Source organism: Cupressus sempervirens, chromosome 10, assembly GCF_028749045.1.
Source record: "Cupressus sempervirens isolate cs-2001-9-10 chromosome 10, ASM2874904v1, whole genome shotgun sequence".
NCBI classification, from domain to species: Eukaryota; Viridiplantae; Streptophyta; class Pinopsida; order Cupressales; family Cupressaceae; genus Cupressus; species Cupressus sempervirens.
In genome coordinates, this window is record NC_143127.1 from 598444986 (window position 1) to 598466892 (window position 21907).

The 21907-nt window shown below is 38.8% G+C and overlaps 1 protein-coding gene across 8 annotated transcripts in view; it reads right to left on the minus strand.

The window, feature by feature from the left end:
* Positions 1-21907, minus strand: part of LOC149535282 (choline-phosphate cytidylyltransferase 2-like) — a 178561-nt gene that overhangs the window by 97019 nt on the left and 59635 nt on the right. For all 8 annotated transcript variants that reach the window (XM_089804691.1, XM_089804687.1, XM_089804693.1 and 5 more), the window contains one exon: positions 21068-21181. In XM_089804691.1, the coding sequence (XP_089660817.1) occupies positions 21068-21181 (114 nt within the window). The remainder of the gene's footprint in view (positions 1-21067; positions 21182-21907) is intronic.

A 21907-nucleotide genomic window follows, 5' to 3' on the forward strand; every position in this document is an offset into this window, starting at 1 on the left:
CTCAAATGCACCCATCCACCCTTGGTAATTACTAACTAGTGTACTACAACGAAAGATGGGAAAATGTTACCTCTTGCTCTACCTGATAATTCTTCCTCCCGCAACCAGCCCATTTGTCAAAGGACTTCTGTGAGGCCCACCTTTAGAGAGACTTGGTAAGGCAGCACATGAGGGGTTCCTGTGAAGCCATAAACCCTTAAAACAGTGGAAACTGGATACAGGATAATGTCACCCCAACTATGAACAATTGTCAAATTCTTAGCAAAGTCCTTGAGTCTGATAAATTCAAGAAGAGCCCTTGGGATTCTAGGCTTATCATGAAATAACAATGCTCTTAGTCTAGAAGCAAAGTATCTATCAAACCTGCAAAAACTAGCATCCTCTCTATCCCAGGACATATCCATATTCCACAACTAAATAGGTAACATTTCTCCATCCTTTCCCTTGTGAACTCCATATTCTTTTCAAATTAAGATGATCCTTTAAATAAAAACATATGCATAAGCATAGAGTACCACCCAAAAGGTTGATCAACCTTGGCTTTCTCAATGCCTATCAAGCCATTATGTATCAACTCAACAATATAGGGGGCAAAATCAAAAACTACACCAACACAATGATTAAGGATCTGAACCATCATATAAATATAATGAATGGACACTGGGTCTTGTTCATCTTCACCAAAGACCTTACACAAAGACATATAAACACCTAGGGCATGGGCATTAAAATATCTCTTTAGGAATAGCTCTGGTGTATGTGGCCCAGCCAACATCAAACCCCAACAACTGTAAAATGTTCCTTCAAAGGGTCATTTCTAAGATAGACCCTCTGGGCCTCATATACCTCACTCAATTTTTCAAAATTAATAGCTTCGTGGAAATCAAAAGGTCAATCTAACCCAAAAACTTTGTGGATTTCGTCTACAGCAATACTCACTATACAGTTTCCACCAATGTCTCTTACAACCCTAATTACTTGATCATAATTCTGTGCAATTTGAATTAATAGGTCCATATCCATAAAACCCCAAGCACTACCAATTTCCCCAAGGCAAAAACCCAAACATTACTATGTGAAGCGTAGGAATTTCTTTGTGAAAACTAGATTTTAATAAGTTCAAACCACTATAGTTGTTTGGGCTCTTAACCAATTCCATGTGTCATATAACCCTCATTGATTTTTACACAAGGTGAAGTGGGGACAAGCTTTTTTCCATTTACATTATCATTTGTAGACTGGATTAATTGTTCTAGGAGGTCATCACAAACAACCCATTTCTAATAATCTGTCTTTCCAATAAAATCCCTCAAGGTACCATTATAGGCTTTATAGTATACGATTACACATAATAATTCACAATCCCTTTCAAATAGATGCGAATTTCCTACAGGCTAATAGAAAGAACTAATTGGTTTGAGCACATGACGCCTGTAATGTTTGTCAAAGAAAACCCCAATTCTGTAATTTGCTTCAACCGCTTCTTTCCACAGCTCGATATTGCACTAAAAACATTGAAAACTTTGTGACAAGACAATTACCGTAACAAGGTATATTAATCTATATCAGCAATGGCCGCACGCCTCAAATAAATTCTTCATTGAACTTGAATACTACAATTAATAGGCCAAAATTGACTGTGCATCAAATTTGAATTTGAATCGTTAATTTACTTCTGTAAAAGTATGATTTCATGGCTCAAATTCATTTCCCTCAGCACTGGGTCCATCCTCTTTTGATGACTCAACACTCAACCAATCAAAAAATAGAATATGGTCTCCATATGGAAAACAGGCCCCACTTTTTGCCTCTCAACCTCCTTGGACACGCGTCCATCTATTGTGAAGTCGCAATGGGTAACGAACTTCCAACTCCCCATCATGGATTCACAACTGTTGTTAGATTAATCACAACCCTTAGCCAAATATGCCTTTGTTCCTATTGACATGTGTTACTCAATTGCAAAGCCGCAATGAATAAATAAATTTGTTGTTATTTATCACGGTTATGCAACAGCCATTGATTAATCCTTGCTTCCTTCAGATTCGCTTCTCCCACTGGAGACACGTGTCCATACATCACAAAGCCATAAAGGATAAACCACGCACATCTCTGCATTGCAGGATCACAACAGCCATCAGATCAACCACGATCTTATGCTCAAAATTGATGCTTCCTTTTCGTGCCTTTATTCTCTCGCTTGGTTACTATAGCATGATACACGTGACATCTTATGACTTGTTCTTAAAACAATCCTACCTTAGCTGACCACTTGATCACCCCAGGACACGCGTCAACATGTCATGAAGTCATAAAGATTAAAGTTCTTGTAACTTCCCATTGTGGATTCACGCAAACCCTTGGATCATATCTAATTGCACCCTAACTTGTCCCTGTGTTGTGGGCTGCCAGTAACACGTGACACTTTATTGCAATACAGCAAGGGAATTCTTCACATGCAATTTGTAATCACGGCATCACGACAGTCGTTAGATCCTCCTTCTTTAGACCAAATTTGACATACGTAATGAAATGCCTTCTAAGACACGTGGCACTTTATTGTGATGTTGCTATGGATAATAACATTGCAACTCCTAACTGCAAATTTGAATAAAAGCCTAGTGGGCCCGCTGCCTTTCTGAGGCATATGCTAGCAAATAATTTGTTGCCACGTGGGCATATGACAAAGCATTTCTTAAATCAAAAATTTCTGTACCCAGGCAGATGATTTAGCAGGTATGAAAAACATAACCTCCTAATAAAGATGACCATGATGAAAATAAAGCACTATCAAACAAGTTTGCCTAGGCTTATGAAAAGGGGACCTGCTATGTGGTTATCTAAACCATCATTTAAATACAAAAATTAACCCTAAGACCAGATACAACAAGGAACAAACTATAAGTTGCAACACTAGGCAAAGAAAAGGGGCCCATCTTTATGATGCAATGACCCTCTACTTAAGTTGCACAAAAAGTAATTTAACATTAAAACACAACAAGGTTTTTGCAAGGGTTTACATTTAGATCTTTTCAACAACAATTCTTAGTAGAGGCTAGCTTTAATGTAAAAAAGAATTTACAGCACCCAAGATTTTGCAATTTATTGAAAATGTGGCTAACAACATGTATGAATGGGGGCAATGTAATGCCCCTATTATGGAAACCTCCATCTTATGGCTTGGAAGAGGACGGGAGTGAGCTATCGAGCAATGAATTTTCTTTTCCAAGGTATGAAGTGAAGCTCTATTGAGTGTTATCTGAAGGTCGACAATCCTTCATTCTATGCATCAGATGAGAACCCGATCACAATGATGTTGACGTATTAGTGTGTATTGTGATAACGGTTACAATATATGCAAACGGGTTGCTCTAGGAAAAGGAGAAGCGAATTACATCAAATTAGCAATCATAGCTAAAGGGGACCGCTTAGGTTGAAGATTCTGGACTAGCAGAGTATAGCATGAGCACTAAAGGCTTCACAAGGTTGGGAAGCTGTGTGCCAAGAAATAACGCACTTTAGCCAACATCGGTAGAATTCATTAATGGAGGGTATTGAAGACAAGTCCAATAGTGGAAGTTGGAGTCGACTGATCTCATGGATGTCACAGTGACCAACCTGTGAACCAAAACTTGCGACCTCCATAGGACCAAACTAGTATTGTTGGACATTTACAATGTGAATCCACAGGAAGTAGGATACTTCTTAGAGGCAACTACTATTGTAGGTTGTTCACAACCATGTTGAGTTGCTTGTTGGGTAGACAGTCGATGTGAGACCAGTTTATGTCGCATGCCTAGACTATTATTCGTTGCTATCAATCTTATGTTTTTCGAAGTTCATACTGTAAATAGTTTGCTAATGTCTGGTATTATGGAAAGATTGAATAAAGTTTAAGCATCATGAGGCCAATAGCATGCTTTGATTGGTTCTGCATATTGGCAGACTTATATGCTTGGTTGTTTTTATTTACTAGACTCTGATATATGCATAAAAAATGGGTTTTAGCACCGTTCTTGCATAACTTTGTATTGCACAACAGTATTGAAATTATTAACCTGCAGTAGTCCCAACCGCAGATAATTATTTACAGGATTGCTAGAAAGTAAATAGCAGCAAACATAGAAGTTTCCTACAAGGAGTTCGCTCAACTCAAGCACAGTAGGGCTTTGGATACTTATATTGATGAATTTCAAAGGATATCTATCATGGTCCCAGATATGACAGAAAACAAGAAGGTAGTGTTGTTCGTGGAAGGTTTGAATGAGAGGTTCAAATGATTTGGCAACTGTTGAAACCAAGTACTTTACACAATGCAATCAAGATAGCACTCAATTTGGATGGATCATTTTTAGTGGTTCAGCCTCCCAAAAAGCCTTTTTAAGGGAGCTGAGATCAATTTGAAATCTTCAAATCAGAACAAGAGTAATGCACCTAAGACTAATTTTGCATCAAGAAATGAGCTAAGGAGGAATTTATGTTTTATATGCAAGGAACCTCGGTTGTCATGCCTTGGGAAAGACAGGGTTCATTATATTGAAGTAGTTTCAGATGATGAAAATGATGGTAACAAATCTGATGACAGTGATGAGGATAGTGTTCATGAGCAGCCCCGGTTCGAGAAGGTGGAGAAATAGGTTTCAAATAAGCCACTTACAGTTGCTACCCCCTCCGTAGTTCCTAAAGGTAGCCTTATTCAACTCAAGGGAGTAGTCAGAGGGCAGAAAATGGTTCTCCTAGCGGATACAGAGCCAACAAATAGCTTCATTAGCACTGCTATAGCAGCAAAACGGAAAGTTAGAGGTGAGTGTCATTCCGCATTTTGATGTTAAGGTTGTCAGTGGAGATCTTAATTGTTGAGGGATGGTTTCTCAAATTGAGGTTCAATTTGGTAGTTATACTCTAACAACACATTTTTATGTGATTGAGTTAGGTGGGATTGATGCTATTTTTGGGTCTGCAATGGCTCCAAACTCTTGGTAGATACACCATTAATCACAATCAGAAACAGATTGAGTTTATGAGAGATCAGCAGGTCATTCTCTGAGCTATGGTTGATAGAGGTTCCAAGATCATTTCAGCTCATAGGATGGAATCCACTTTGAGAATGACGATACAAAGTGAGCAACACATTGTTTTATCTCTACTAAGATTGTTTCAGACTTAGGATAGCAACATCATATCAATATTCAATCAGTGTTAGACAAGCACAAAGTAGTCTTTGGTGATATCCCTCCTGGTATACCTCTTGACCGTGGATAACAGCATGTGATAGAGTTGGAAGAGGGTGCGAAGCCAATCATTACAACACTTTATCATCACCCTAGACACTATAAAGAGGAGATAGAGAGGACCATTTGAGAGTTACTTGACATGGGGCACATAAGGCCGAGTTCTAGTCTGTTTGCTTCATCAGTAGTTTTGGTTAAGACAAAAGACGGAGCTCTACAGATGTGTATTGACAACAGAGCACTGAATAAGAGAACCATTAAGAACAAGTATCCCATACCCCATATTTATGAGTTGTTAGATGAATTACATGGGACTACCTACTTATTTAAGATTGATCTTCATTCTGGGTACCATCAAATTAAAGTTCGTGAAAAAGATGTACATAAGACTACATTCAGATGTCACTATGACCACTATGAGGTTTTGTTGATACCTTTTGGACTCACCAACGCATCTCCTACATTCCAGTCATGCATGAACCATATATTTAATAAGCAATTGTGTAAGTTTGTTATGGTGTTCTTTGATGACATTCTAATTTTCAGCAGGACACGGGAGGAACATTTGCAAGATTTGGATGAGATTTTAGGGATTATGGAGCAGCACTCACTATTTGTTAAAGAATCTAAATGCGAGTTTTGGTTGACAAAGACCTTGTACCGGGGACATGTGATTGGTGCTAATGGGGTCAAAGTTCATCAAAAAAAGCTTCAGGCTATCCTAGAGTAGCCACCTCCAAGAAACGTATCAGACCTGAGGGGATTCTTGGGATTATGTTCTGACTACAAGAGGTTTGTGAGGGGATTTTCACAGCTTGCAGCACCACTTACTAATCTTATGAAAGGTGGTCCACAAATATAGAGGTGATATTTGATATGGTCAAAAGAGTGATGAGTACGTGCCCTGTACTAGCACTACCAAATTTTACTAGACCTTTCATCTTGGAATGTGATGCTTCGGGTAATGGGATTGGTGTGGTACTTATGTAGGACAAACATCCTATTGTATATGAGAGCAGAAAATTGAAAGATTACAAGAAGTTGTATTCCACCTATGATAAGGAAAAGCTAGCTATCATCCATGCTCTAGTTAATTTCAGACAATTTTTGGTGGGTGGATGTTTTGTAGCAAGGACTGATCACAACAACTTGTGTTTTTTCTTGGCATAGAAAGAGCTAAATGAAAGATAGCAAATGTGGATCAGCAAGATTCAAGCTCAAAACTTTGATATTAAATACATCAAGGGAAAGAACAACGTAGTTGTAGATGCATTATCTAGAAGACCCGCCAGTGTCACTTGTTGTGCTATGTCAAAGATTTCAGCTGATTGGAAATCTCAACTATTAGTTGAATATTCCAAAAACACCTTTGCTTGTGAAGTTATCGATGGAGAGATTCAGGATGACAGGTATAGGGTGATAGATGATATTATTTAGTACAAGAACAAAATATATTTAGTTCTTGAATTCAAACTCAAGGAAGAGATTATGCAGGTCATTAATAAGAGCCTAGTAGCAAGACAACCAGGATACTTCAAGACATACCGACAAATCAGAGAAAGGTTCTCATGGAAGGGCCTCAATGGTGACATTCTATTAGCATAAATGCTGATGATACTCCATTAGGGGAGTATCCTAAGCATTGGAGAACATTGATATGTTGCATTCATGACTATGTTTGTCATTGACGTCAACATAGCATGGTTTTTGTAAAGACTGGCTAAGTAGCAGATGGAGATCTTGATGGCATGGACAATGGTTTGATTGTCTGGTGATGTGTAGTTATGAACATGTTCGGCGTAGTGTCTTGATGACGTGGTCAAGTGTGCAGAGTCTGAGTCAAAGATGTATGGAAGATGTACCTAATTTATAGATAGTAGTTCCAAGATAGAGGATTGGGAAAGTAGTTCTTGATGGTTGTTGGCTATCTTACATCTAAGATGTAATGAAAAGATGTGTAGTTAGACAGTGACAGAGGACAGTTAGTGGATGACATTAGCGAGTGTGCAAGCCTTAGTATCGCACATGTGAATTTTTTTTATAGACTGTGAGCCAACAATGCTATTGTAATTGTAATTAATCAATTATCTTATCATAATTAATTGGAAAAGTCTCAAGGCCGACTCAAGGAATTATTACAAAGATATGGTATAAAGGAAAGATGTTTTCCTTGATTGCAAGGGTATGATGTGTATGGAGATCGTTGTTGAAGTGCAAAGTGCGAAAAGAAACAGAGTACTTAATAAATGTGTGTAAGCAATCCAAGGGATTATTGGATGTGAGATTCAAGATCTGATTACAAGATCAAAAGTAGTAGAGGTCTGGTTGACAGGACAGAGAAAGAGGAAGAAACAGTATAGTACCATTTCTATTATTCTGCAAGGAATAATATAGAAATTATTCGGAGAGTGGGTTCATTGGTCTTGCCCTTGGAGCTGTTTGGGCAGTGGGTCCAGTTGTCTTCCACAACTCCTTACAGGGTTAAAATCTCCTAACAGGGATTCAAAGTTTCCTAACAGGGACTCATATGTACTAAATGTTGTAACAGACTCCTAACAAAGTCTATTCTCTAACAAGGAATATTTATATAAATACATCTTGTGGGTACCATCCCCACCGGGGTTTTCCCTCTGATCAAGGGTTTGCCTAGTTAACATATCTGGTGTTACTGCGTATGAGTATCTGTTACATGAATGTTGATGCTATGGAGGAGTATTGCAAAACATTGATATAATGTTTTTATAACTGTGTTTGTCATTGATGACAACATAGTAATAAGTTTGTAAAAGACTGACAAAGTAGCAAACTGTGATTTCTATATTGAGAACATTATATTACTTATCTGATGATGCACAGTTACCAGCGCATACTACATTGTGTATTTGTTACAAGGGCAAGTGCGCAAAACCTAATGTGACAATGGACGGAAGATATGGTTGATGTACAGAGAACCATATGGAAACAAAGTATTAGGAAAGCAATTCCTATTGTATGATTGCTACAGTTCAGTACAATTGTATTGAAGGGTTACGCAGTGAACTGGAGACAGTATACTGACCGTTCATGACGTCAAAGAGTGCGCATGTACGGAAGTCACACGTGTGAAAGTTTGTGTATAACTGTGAGCCGACAACATTAATTAAATGTGTATTTCATTTAATTAACATGTGGAAAGCCGACTCATGGATTTATTATTGAGCATGGTATAAAGGAAAGATGTTTTCCGTATTTTACATATAGAGAGCAAAGAAGACTTGCAAACCACTGAGTAGCAAAGCAATACAAAAGCAAAGTAACTTACCTATGCGTGTAAGTGACCTTAAGGATTATTATTACTGAGTTCAGAGTTCTAGATCTAATTGCATGATCTAAAGGTGAAGAAGTCTGACATACTGGACAGAGGAAGAAGTGAAAACTTATTACACATCTACTATTCTGAAAGGAAAAATACCAAGGTCAATTGGATAGTGGGTTCATTGATCTGATCCTGAAGCTATTTGGACAGTGGATTCAACTGCCTTCCACAACTCCTAATAGGGTTGGAATCTCCTAACAGGGATTCAAAGTCTCCTAACAAGGGCTCTTTGTACTAAACATTGTAATAAACTCCTAATAGGGTCTATGCTCTAATAAGGAATATTCATATTAGTACATCATTTTGTGGGCATCATTCCCACCAGGGTTTTCCCTCTGACCAAGGGTTTCCCTAGTCAACATATTTGGTGTAATTGTTTATGTGCATCTCTTTATGGTTGTTGTTTACTTTAGTTGAATTGTCAAGATTGTTTAAGAGGATAAATGTTTTAAATTGTCATATAATTGATTCACCCCCCCACTCTCAGTTATATTGGTGGACTATTGTTTCTAACAATATTTTGTTGTGGTTTTAGTTTATATTACTCATATAGTTAAGATTGTTTAAGCTTGATAATTGTGATATTAGTTGGATAACTGATTCACACCCCACCTCTCAGTTATATCAGTGGACTATATATTCTAACATGTTTTGCAGCACGTACGAGAAAATGTAACATGTCAATAAAACAAATCAGAGCATGTCTTTCTAGTTGGTTTATTACAGCCCTAGCTAGATCCTAATCATAAATAGGAAAGCATAACCATGGCTTTCATCAAAGGGCTTCCATAGGTGAAGGTAAGGATAGCATATTTGTTGTAGTGGATAGGTTGACAAAATATACCCACTTATTTGCTATCACAGAAGATTGGACAGCCACTTAAGTGGCTGCATTATTCTTTTGGGAGATTTCTAAGTTGTATGGCCTTCCTAAAACCATACAGAAAAGCAAGTTTTACAACACCTTTTGGTAGGAGTTATATAGATTGAGTGGAACATAGCTGACACCCTACACTAGTTGTCGTACAGCTGACTGGTGAATTGTTTGGTGCAAATTGTCGTCCATATGTTGCAGTATGGGATCTGTACGGTGCAGGGATGATATGAAAACAGGTCGTACGGTGGAGATGTTGAAGGGAATAGTACGATGGAGTCCGTCTAGATGTGAAGGTTGTACAATAGCACAAGGAGATGTCGTACGGTGGTAGGTGGAATGTAGGAGGCGTACGGTGGAGATGGAATGGAGGGTCGTACGGTGGAGATGAAATGGAAGGCCGTACAAGAGTAGACAACCGTGGGGAGTGGCAAGAGATTGTACAGTCAATCTGGGGGGTTGTACAGTGGTCTTGGGAAGGTCGTACGGTGCAAGAGTGGTGGCCCAAAAAAATGATATGAAGTTTGTTGCTGAGTAGAAGCCATACGATGGTAATGTTTGGTGTGGGGGGTGTTTGGATTAAATGTACAGATGGTGCATTAACAGATTGAATGCCAAAGAAAGCCACAATTTGCTGCCAGAGATTGAATTTGCCCACCACAAGAAAGTAGATTAAATTAGTCCCAGTGATTTCTTCAATTGACAATATGACGATGCTCCAACTTGCCAGATCTGAGCAAAGTATTACAGGCGACGAAATAGGGTGAGGGTTGAATCCCACCGAAACTGGACAAACCAAATAAGGAAGGTCTTTCACTTCAAAAATGGTGAACAACAGAGAACTACAACAAGAATTCGTAGTACACAAAAAATAATCCAAATTGCACACCTAATGACTCCCTACAAGTCGTGCTTAAATACCTATTGGGGAAAACTTTTCGAGGGTGTACAAAGATAGCCGATGGCAACACTAACTACGGAAACAAAACAAAAATGGGTCCGAGATATATTAAATCAATCGGCCCATTAACAATAGTTTGATTAATAATCTATTTTATGACGAGGATATTACAGTCCTCCCATCCCAAAATTTCTTGTCCTTAAGCAAACGCAATGTTGGATGCTGTAGAATGTGCTCACCTTCCCAAGTTGCATCGTCCAACGGCAAGTGTTTCCAGTGTACCAAATATCTCTTTATTGTTCGGGTCCGCAGGGTCTTCTCACGTACTTCAATAATCTCTGTCAGTTCCAATATGAGCTTTCCTTCTCCATTGAGCAACAGAAAGTCTGTAGCTACCGTGACGTTCTGTCCCACATCTTTCTTCAAGCAAGAAACGTGAAAAACATTATGAATACAGCATCCCTCCAAAAGTTCCAACTCATAGGTGACTTCACCTATGTGACACACTACATGATAAGGGCCATAAAATTGTGCCTTTAGTTTTTCTTTTCCCTTTTCTTTCAATGAGAATTATCGATATGGTTAGAGCCTAAGGTAAACCAAGTCTCCTCCTTCGAAACTCCATTATATTCGGTGTCTGTCGACATACATCTTTTGTTGATTCTGTGCCCATTGTAAGTTTTCCTTCGGGTATCTTAGTATGTCTTGTCCCTCCTGAAGCCAGTCCCTCGCCCTTGGTGCACAGCTATCTCCCAGAACTGTGTCGATGAAGGAAAGGGGTTCGTACCTATATAGAGCTTTGAATGGTGTAATCCCAATGGACATGTGGTATGTGGTATTGTAACAATATTTTCCTAGGTGTATTCATTTGACCCACACCCATTGTTGTGCCAAAACGTAGTTCTGAAGGTAACCTTCAAGCCGCTTGTTCACAGTCTTCGTTTGACAATCTGTCCAAGGGTGGTAACTAGTACTTGGTGACAATTTTGTCGCTGCCAATCGAAACAATTTTGTCTAGAAGATACTGATGAATTGTCCATCCCAGTCACTAACAATGTTTCAAGGTAACCCGTGTAGACGAAAGACTTCTCTAAAAAACAGATCAGCAACTTGTGTGGCCTGAAAATCTGAGAGGATGGCGAAGAAATGTGCATACTTTGTCAATCTATCAACCACTACGAAAATACAATCCTTTGCGTTCACCTTGGGAAGTCCACTTATGAAATCCATCAAATTGGCAAAGGTTGTAACCCGATAGGTAGAGTATGTTCGGATTTGTTCTATTGGCAAACTACACACACTCTTACACACTGAAATACGTCTCCTTTAAGTTTTTCCATGAAAACCTCTCCCTGGGATGTCTATAAGTTTTGAGGAAGCCTGGGTGTCCCACCAAGGGTGAGTCGTGTACCTCCTTCAAGATTTTCTGCTTCTATTTGGATTCTGACACTAAAAATATCCAATTCTTATAGTAATTGATGTCATCCACCACTTTGTACTAATCATCCTAGATGTTGCCATACATCAGCTTATAGGAAAATGTGTTTTTGGAATATTTTGCCAACAAATGTGCTCTCCAGTCAACTGAAATCTAGGTTAGTAAGCAAATGGTGGGTTTCATGGACAAAGCATCTGCAACCACATTGTTCTTTCCTTTCACATATTCAATGTCAAAATCAAAAGCTTGAACCTTGTTTACCCATTTTTGTTGCCTCTTGTTCAAGTCCCGTTGCTCTAGAAAATATCTCAAACTATTGTGATCCATACAAATGACAAACTTGGCACCCAACAGATACTACCGGAACTTGGTTAGTGCACGTACAACGGCCAACATCTCTTTGTCGTAGATGGAATATAAGCGTTATATTTGCATAAATTTCTTGCTCTCATAGGCTATGGGGTGTCTATCTTGTATCAGTACTGCACCAATGCCTTCTCCGAATGCGTCGCACTCGAGAACGAACAATCGAGCGAAATCAAGTAATGCAAGCACTTTTCAGCTTATCAAAAGTGAGTTGTGCCTTTTCATTATGCTAGAAAGAACCCTTCCTTGTCAAATCCGTTAAGGGTGCGCTGAGCTGAAGGAATCCTTTAATGAACCTCCAGTAATAACTACACAATCCGAAAAACCCTCACAATTCCGTGATTGATTTTGGGGGAGGCCAATCAAGGATAGCTTGAATCTTCTATTAATGAACTTGAACTCTATATTTACTAACAACATGCCCCAGTTACAATATTTTTGTCATACCGAGTTCACACTTGGATTGCTTGGCGAACAAAGATTGATCCTTCAAGATCCTTAGGACTTCAACCAGATGCTTTAGGTGCTCTTCCCATGTCTTGCTATAAATAAGAATATCATCAAAAAATACCAATAAGTACTTACACAATTGTTTGTTGAAGATTCGATTCATTTGTGATTGGAATGTAGTAGGTGCATTTGTTAATCCAAATGGCAAGACGAGGAACTCATAATGCCTGTAGTGACAATGAAAGGTTGTCTTTTTCACGTTTTCCTCCCTCATGCGGATATGATGATATCTCATTTTCAAAAAATAGACTGCGCCATGTAAATCCATCAAGAAACTCATCTATCCTTCGAATAGGATATCTATTCTTTATTGTTTTTTTGTTCAACACATGGTAGTCCACACACATGCGCATTGTTCTGTCTTTTTTGACCAATACCACTAATGACGCGAAGGGGCTAGAATTGGGACAGATCCATCCTTTCTCTAGCAGTTCCTAAATCGTCTTTTCAATCTCATCTTTGAATTTCTTAGGATGGCGGTAGGGTGTGGTTATGACCGGCTTGGCTCATACTTCCAACTCGATAATGTGTTCAAACCCTTGATGAGGCGGTATGCCAGGAGGAATGTTGATAAAAACTGTATCATGTTCACTCAAAATATTCAGGAGATCATCATCCTAGGGAGGTGTCTGTTGCCCTTTTATGGGTTCTGCCGAGACAAAACAATGTGCCTCCAAGCAACGTCATCACGCCGAAAAATTGCCTCCATCCGATGTGCAAAAACTTCCATCTGTTTGAAGCTCTAAGTGTATTCATAAAGTGTCTCCATCTACTGTATGCACAAAATAACCTCCATGTCATCAAGGTCCACTACGAAGAAATCCTTGGTCATCGTGTGATTTGCCATTGTGATACTTAGCTAAGGAACAAGGTGTGTGCAGGGCAGAAGAGTCCCTCAGACAACCTTGATGTGGAATCTTGCATGTGTCTCCGTAGGTAGACCTCTTCACTTTTCTAGAGATGAGTTTATAAAGTTTAGAGTAGCCCCGCTATCAAGCATCACCATAACCCTTTGTCCTTGAAAGGTTCCCCGTACACGAAACACCATGCACCTCGAACTACTGGCAAGGATGATAGATCCTCTGCGTCGTACCAATGCTGCAATTCTTTCTGTATGGTTCAAGGTAACCATTTTGGTGTCGTCATGGGGTTGGTTTTCTTCGGAGGGTATATCTTCTTGTTCGTCCTCATCATCGAACACGACCTCAATGTAGTGGATTTTTTCTTTCCCAAGGCATCTGTGCCCAGGTTCCCATGGTCCTTTGTAGTTGAAACATAGTTTCTTCCTTTGGAGCTCATGTCTGGTAGCTTCATCCACGTACAGCTTTCTCGGTGGAGGTTTGTTATCTTTGTCCCTCGAAAACATCGATGGTTTGGAATGTGAGTAACTTCGTGAGGATGACATCATTAATGATGCCATACTCCTTGCCTTCTTAATGGCCTCCGACAGGGTGGCAGGATTGAACCCTTTTACCCAACCCTTCAGTGGCTCTATTAGTCTATCCATGAAGAGCACTATTTGTCTTCTTTCAAAAATGTCCATGACCAAAATAGAGAGTTTCTGAAATCCTGCAATGTACTAGTCAATCGATCCAGTTTGCCTTAGCTGTGCCAAATATTTGAAATTGAGTTTCAGATCTTTACCATCAAATCGATCTATCAATCTCTCAATGAATTCTACATTGATATTTATTTGATTATGCCCCAATGTGATGGTGTCGTGATGCCACCATTCATGCGCAACTCCCTCCAAGTGTAAGGTCGCAAATTTAATTGCTTCTTCTTCTGGCATGGGATTTAAGCTGGAAGCATCTACCTTCATTACCCATGCTTGTGCAGATATGGATCCAGATCCGTCAAATGGTGATAGATTTACTTCACTCAACTTCCTCCTAAGATCATCATTAAAATATCCTATTTTTGCCTCCCGAATATCTCTTTCTCAGATCTACATAATCTTTGTAGGATATATCTTCCTCCAAATTCACATTCTTCCAGTCTTGTCTCAGTTGTTCTTGCATTTCTTCAAAGCTCGGCTACTTCCCTCCAACTGGTGCCTCCGTCCGTGGGGAAAAGACGGCATGGAAGGTCGAGAGTGTGCTGGATGAGGATTTGCTTTACCCGACACCGAGTCCACCCTGTGACCATTCTGTTCCTCGGATATTTTATTGTCTGCCAACTTCTTGAGTCTCTTCCATGAGTCGTTGAGTATCATTGATCTGTATCTGATTTCTCGCAAGTTCTCTTAGTAGCACCACGAGTTCGACAGCTGTGGGTTTTGGTTCGGCAACCATTTTATCAACAAAATGGGTTCTTCTTCTCTTCGGGCTATAAACTCTCATTCACTGTCTACAAGCTGGCAAGATCAAAGCTCTGATACCACTGTAATGTTCCAAACTAGAAGTGCAAAGGTCGTACAGCTGACTAGTGAATTGTTTGGTGCAAATTGTCGTCCGTATGTTGCAGTGTGGGATCCCTACGGTGCAAGGGTGATACTAAAACAAGTCGTACGGTGGAGATGTTGAAGTGAGTAGTACGGTGAAGTTCGTACAAGAGATGTGAAGGTCGTACAACAGCACAAGGAGATGCCATATGATGGTAAGTGGAATGTAGGAGGCATATGGTGGAGATGGAATGAATGGTCGTATGGTGGAGATGAAATGGAGGGCCGTATGAAGGGTAGACAACCATAGGGAGTGGTAGGAGACTGTATGATCAATCAAGGGGATCATACAGTGGTCTTGGGAAGGCCATACAGTGTAGGAGTGGTGGCCCAACAGAATGATATGAAGTTTGTTGCCGAGTGGAAGCCATACGGTGGTAATGTTCGGTGTGGGGGATGTTCGGATTGAATGTACGGATGGTGCATTAACAGATTTAATGCCAAAGAGAAACACAATTCGCTGCCAAAGATTGAATTTGCCCAACACAAGAGAGTAGATTAAATTAATCACTATAATTTCTTCTGTAAAAATCCCTACTCAGTTATAGCTCAGATATACAATTTTCCTACAAAGAGCACTTGTTTGACATTTTGTCAAACAGTTGGCAAGCAATCCTTACTCCACTAAAATGCTGAATGATAGCTTTGTTTGGGACATCATCTTATTTATATAACCAGATGCTATGCCCTCTCTCGAACTTATTCAAATTTTAATTTCACATACACAACTCAGCAAAGACAATTGTGTGAAAATTTGTTTCTCTTCTCTGTATCATCAACTCTGATTTCTTTTGATATGGCCAAGAGGGAGCAGTCAGGCAACAATAGTAAATCCAAAATACTAAAATGAATAAAGCAATGCACTTACTAAACTTCAACTTGCAATGTATTATTCAAAGCTCCTGAATTCGCATATATGCTCTTACAGAGATAAAATGGAATTTTCATTTAGTTGGCTACAGGCTGTTAAGAACAATAATAGTTACAATGAATGAACCTCATACTCCAACATTCCCTAAGAACTCCTTCCAGTGTCCATGTGAAGCTGTTGTGAGTGAATTGTGGCCTCCAGCAAATCAATCATAGGCTCCCAATTCTGATCGCAGGCCTGTAATATCCAAACACAAGTCCTGATTCAACAATAACAAAACCTCCAATATTCTAATGCAGGTCTGCCCAAATCCTAGTGTTGCAGGCTGACTGGTATGGACTGTAAACACCACCCAGATTACTTTAGAATGCAGCTCCAAATGCAGGAGAAAAGTGGCAAGGATTTACAAGGGTAGGTGCCCCCAAATTATAGAAGAAATTGCCCAGCTGCAAGTGCAAACAAGACACCATTTGTACAAGCCAAATTGCAGAGAAATTGTCCCAGAATCCTTTGACACCAGCAAATCATAACAGTCTCCAGATTTAAATGTAATTCAATGGCAAATTCAACACTGTCTTCCCAACTACAAGAATGAACAGCAGGGAAATTGCTGACTTCACAATATCACCTCAAAATCTTCAGCTACAATGATATCTCCTAGCCACAGATAAATACAGAAGGAGATTCGACCAAATTCAGAATCAAATCACTATACCCCAGCAGTGATTCAAAATACCTCTCAGCTTGAAATCCTTATATTTCAGCAAGGGTGACAAAATTTAGAACCTCAGGAAAAGCCACAAAGGCAACAAAAGAAATGAATATCCAAGTATGTTTTTCCCAATGAAATGAATGCATAGTTATAATGTCTTTCTTGACAAAACTTTCCAAAAGAACTCGACTTCTAAAATTGTGAAAGTTTTCCAAAAGAACTCAACTCTTGAAACTTTCCAATTTAACTCTTTTGGCAACATTTAATAGTTGGCTTAGGCATAATATTAATGAAATAAATGGCCCCTTCCAATGATGACTCAACCCTCAATTTAAGTGATATTATAAAGTTAAATTATAACTTTATAATAAGTTAGTCAATGATCTAATAATAATTTGGCCACTAAAAATATTATAACTCCCAAAATACTCACCATTTAAATATGCCGTCTGAAATAGGAGTTACACCTATTATTTCTCCATGTGACCAAATGCACTTTCCAAAAATATAAAAGGTCCATCTCAATCAACATCCAACTTACCACAAATAGTAAGTATAAAAAACCAAGCCCAAATGAAGTCTGATCTGAGCCAAACGAAGATTAACCTATAACTTACTGAATTGTTGAGAGGTAAGACCCTCCCAAGCGAAATCACTGTCTCAGAAGACCCTCTATTCACAATAATTAGCCTATGAGGATCACAATAATAGGCTAATCTCTCAAACTCTGATAGTGGTGAAAATGGGGGACATTACATCTTCAATTTGCAATATGATGGTGCTCCGACTTGCCAGATCCGAGTAAAGTATTACAAGCGACAGAATTGGGTGAGGGTTGAATCCCACCGAAGCCGGACAAACCAAATAGGGAAGGTCTTTCACTTCCGAAATGACGAACAATAGAGAACTCCAACAAGAATTTGCAATACACAGAAAATAATCCAAATTGCATACCTAATGACTACTTACAAGCTGTGCTTAAATACCCGTCGGGGAAAACTTTTCGAGGGCGTACAAAGATAGCTGATGACAACACAAACTACAAAAACAAAACAAAAATGGGTCCAAGATATATTAAATCAGTCGGCCCATTAACAATAGTTTGATTAATAATCTATTTTATGAGGGGGATATTACAAACGGATGGGCAGACAAAGATAGTAAACAAACGGATTAAGGGGTACCTTTGCAATTATAATTTGGGACAGCAACAGGCTTGGCTCAAATAGCTCTACTTGGGTGAATACTGTTACAATTCAACTTATCATATGTCCATAAGCATGTACCCCTTTAAGGCTTGTACGATTATGAACCATTGTTTTTCACCGATTTAGCATTGATTGATAGTCAATCAGGCACCATTAGCTAAGGATTGGCTACAAGAGCAACAAGATATCCTTGCAGCCCTTAAGGAGAATATGCAGTGGGCCCAAAATCAGCAGAAGATCTATGTTGATTGTCACACGACCAAATGATCTTTTGAGGTCAAGGACCTAGTATTCCTACACCTCCAGCCCTACTGAAAGAGTTTAATAAAGAAAAGCGGTATAGAGAAGCTCCAGCCAAGATTTTTTGGACCTTATAGAGTGTTGAGAAGGATTGGGGAGGTAGCCTACGAGCTAGACTTGCCAGGTGACAACAGAATACATGTCTTCCATGTCTTTTGCCTCAAGAAGGCCATTGGACAACATGTTGTGAGCTCACCAAGGCTGCCCCAACTCAATGAAGAAGGAAGATTACAGCTGATACCTACTGAAGTGATAGAGACCAAGGAGAAGCAGCTAAGACAAAGCTGAGAAGGATTAGGGAGGTACCCTACAAGCTAGACTTGTCCGGTGACAGCGGAATTCATGTCTTCCATGACTCCTGCCTCAAGAAGGCCATTGGACAACATGTTGTGAGCTCACCAAGGCTGCCCCCACTCAATGAGGAAGGAAGATTAGAGTTGATACTTATTGAAGTGATAGAGACCAGGGAAAAACAGCTAAGACGCAAAACCATTATAAAAGACTTATTTCGCTGGGAGGGGCTACTCATTTAAGATGTCACCTGAGAGGGGGAGTACATTCTACAACATACAACTCTAAGATTGTTGGAGGGCTAGCAATCCAAGGAAGGGAGGACTGTCATATCCCCCACCCCGTTCTAGCCATCTAATCTATCACTTAGCCTATTATGAGCATCCCAATAGGCTAACGTGTCTAAGCATGAGATGTAGAGCTAGAGTGATCTAAAATGACTGCCATCTTGAGTGGGCCTCTTGGTGTGTATCCTTGTTAGCACTTCTAATCAACAACTTTTCCATGTGTTTGGGAGGTAATTGATGCAGCTTAGCAGTTACATATGTTTCTCTCTCTCTCTCTCTCTCTCTCTCTCTCTCTCTCTCTCTCTCTCTCTCTCTCTCTATTCTCACCGATGCCTTTGTGAAAATCGTTGCATGCATGGATGGGGATATGTAACACTCAGCAACCTTCATCTTATGGCTTGGAAGAGAACAGGAATGAGCTATCGAACATTGAATATTCTTTTCCAAGGTATGAGCTAAATATCTATAGATATTTCTAAAGGATGACAATCCTTAATTCTATGCATCAGATGAGAACCCGATCACAATGGTGTTGACATATTAGTGTGTATCGTGATAATGGTTGCAGGATATGTAAACAGATTTCTCTAGGAAAAGGAGAAGTGAATCACATCAGATTAGCAATCATCACTAAGGAGAAATACGCAGGTTGAAGATTCTGGACTAGCAGAGTATAGCATGACCGCTGAAAGATTCACAAGGTTGACAAGCTCTGTATCAAGGAAGAAGGCACTTTAACTAGCATCAATAGCAGTCATTAATGGAGAGGATTGGAGACAAGTCCAATTGTGGGAGTTGGAGTCGACCGATCTCATGGGCCTCACAATGATCCACCTGTGAACCAGAAATTGCAACTTCCACAGGACCAAGCTAGTATCGTTGGACATTCACAGTTGATGCTTGGTACTTGTCTCCTTTCATAGGTTGCTAGTTCCTCTACCTCAAAGAGGAATTGATCTAAATATAGATTCACCCACTTAGTCAAGAGGAATATGCTTACTTCTAGATGATTGGAGAAGCTCGTGGTTGTGGATAGTGCCTTGTGGCTTCAAGGTCGACAAACTTGTGAGTATCATCAAACTTCAATTGCACTATGGGATGTTGATCATGAAGATACTACAGAGGTTATAGATGAGAAGGCATATGATGTATTTCGTTGAGTTACATTGGATCAAGATGATACAACCTCTCATAGTGGTAGTGATTCGAACTTCAAGTTTGTGCAATACTAGGGATTCTAATTAGGGAGAACTACATACTCTATAATTTTTCATTTTCTAGTTGAAACTTACATCCTTTGGGCATTTCTTTAAAATATTATACAAAAATACATGCACATTATCAATAACTTAACTTATTGTTTTTAAACTTAATTTTCTTGTCACTTTTTATGAAATGAGATCTCAATTAAACTTTAATGTTATGTGTTAACATTCTATGATGTATATGATGATTGTCTTATCAATGATATCATATGAATATTTGAAACTCTATTATTCTTAAACTTTTCATATTTCTAGTATCAATTCCTTAAAAAAATGGTTTCCCTATCCTCACCATCACCTACCGCCCCCATCCTCATCCAAAAAACTCGGGGTAACATAGTAGTTTTCCAATTTTCCAATTTGTTTACACCAATTAAGAAAAAAGATTATGCTTAAGCCGATCTTGGAAAACTATCCTCTATAGATTTAATAATTGGCCCCACAAAATTTTTTAGCATGAATGTCCATCTCTAGGTTGGCTCCAACCTAGCATCATGGGCATATTATTAGCTTTATTTATGGTACTATCATATGATCTAGAATCCAACATTCTTTGCACTCCAATGGCAGTTATAAAGCATGATGTGATTTATTGATCTCAAAACAAAATTTACATTTATTGCAAATATGTTGATACCAAAACAAAGTTCACATTTATTGCAAATATAGCATCTTAAATATATCACCCAAATCCTCAATGTTTTTGTTTCAAACCATTGCAATATTTGACTTATGTAACATAAGAATCAAGATGAAAACACCCAAACAACAATCAAAATATATTTACCAAAAAAGTTAGAGCCTCTATTGAAGAGGTCAAGCAGAAGGGTTGTAACTAACACTCTCACATCTCTATTGATCAAGCTGCCCACAAACATCAATTACCAAAAACTTTCCTTGTATACAAAGGCAGCTGACCTAATAATAGTCAATAACAAAAAACAAATACCTAATTATATGGGTAAAGTTTTAGAAAACAGATAAAATATATAAAGTAAATCTATGTCCATACAACCTGCAATGGCGAAGACCTTCATAGCGCTCAGTCTCTGTCATGACAGTCTTCCCTTTGTACATATGAGTCAATGCATCATTGCAGCAACCAATAAGTAGATATGTATTTGGAAACCTGCAAAATGTCCATAACACAAAATTAGTAGTTCAGATCACCTCAAATTAGTGTGACATGCATCACATGGAAATTCAGATGGTAATTCTTTATTTGCTTGGAGACATTTTTGAGAATGTGGAGTGAATTCAGAATATGAAATTTAAGATGAAAAGAAAGTTCGCTAATCACTAACAGACAAAATAAAGTAGGTTTGATCCACTAATTAATGGTTTTGAGAAATACTGGCCACTCCCATTATTCCTCTGACTTGCACATGCTGAAGGTTCAAACACTGTATACAGATTTGTATTAAACGAAACTTCCATTTCATTTTAGTGGTGACTGAGTAGTCAGAGCATAAAAGTTCAAAAACCATATAACAATGTCAAGAGAAGATAACGTGCTTTAAGTACCTGCCACCAAACAAAATCTCTTTGGCTAATAGTATTGATTAGCCCTTGTTCTAAATAATGAAGAAACAAATGTACCAAAAAGAAAATCTTGACGAGCATGTTTTGCGATGCTAAAAATGGATGTAATAATTAGACAATACAATAGACTGTCATACGAGTTTTAGTATCTAGTAATTTACCATAACAGTTGTATACCAAATACGTTATCAATTTACGCCCACAATTACCCTGTTTTTGGGGTAAGTTATCAACCTCCCTCGTAATGACTGCATGCAGAGTGATGAAATACAGAATATTGTGAGTATGTCATACTGAACATTGTGTTAGAAGC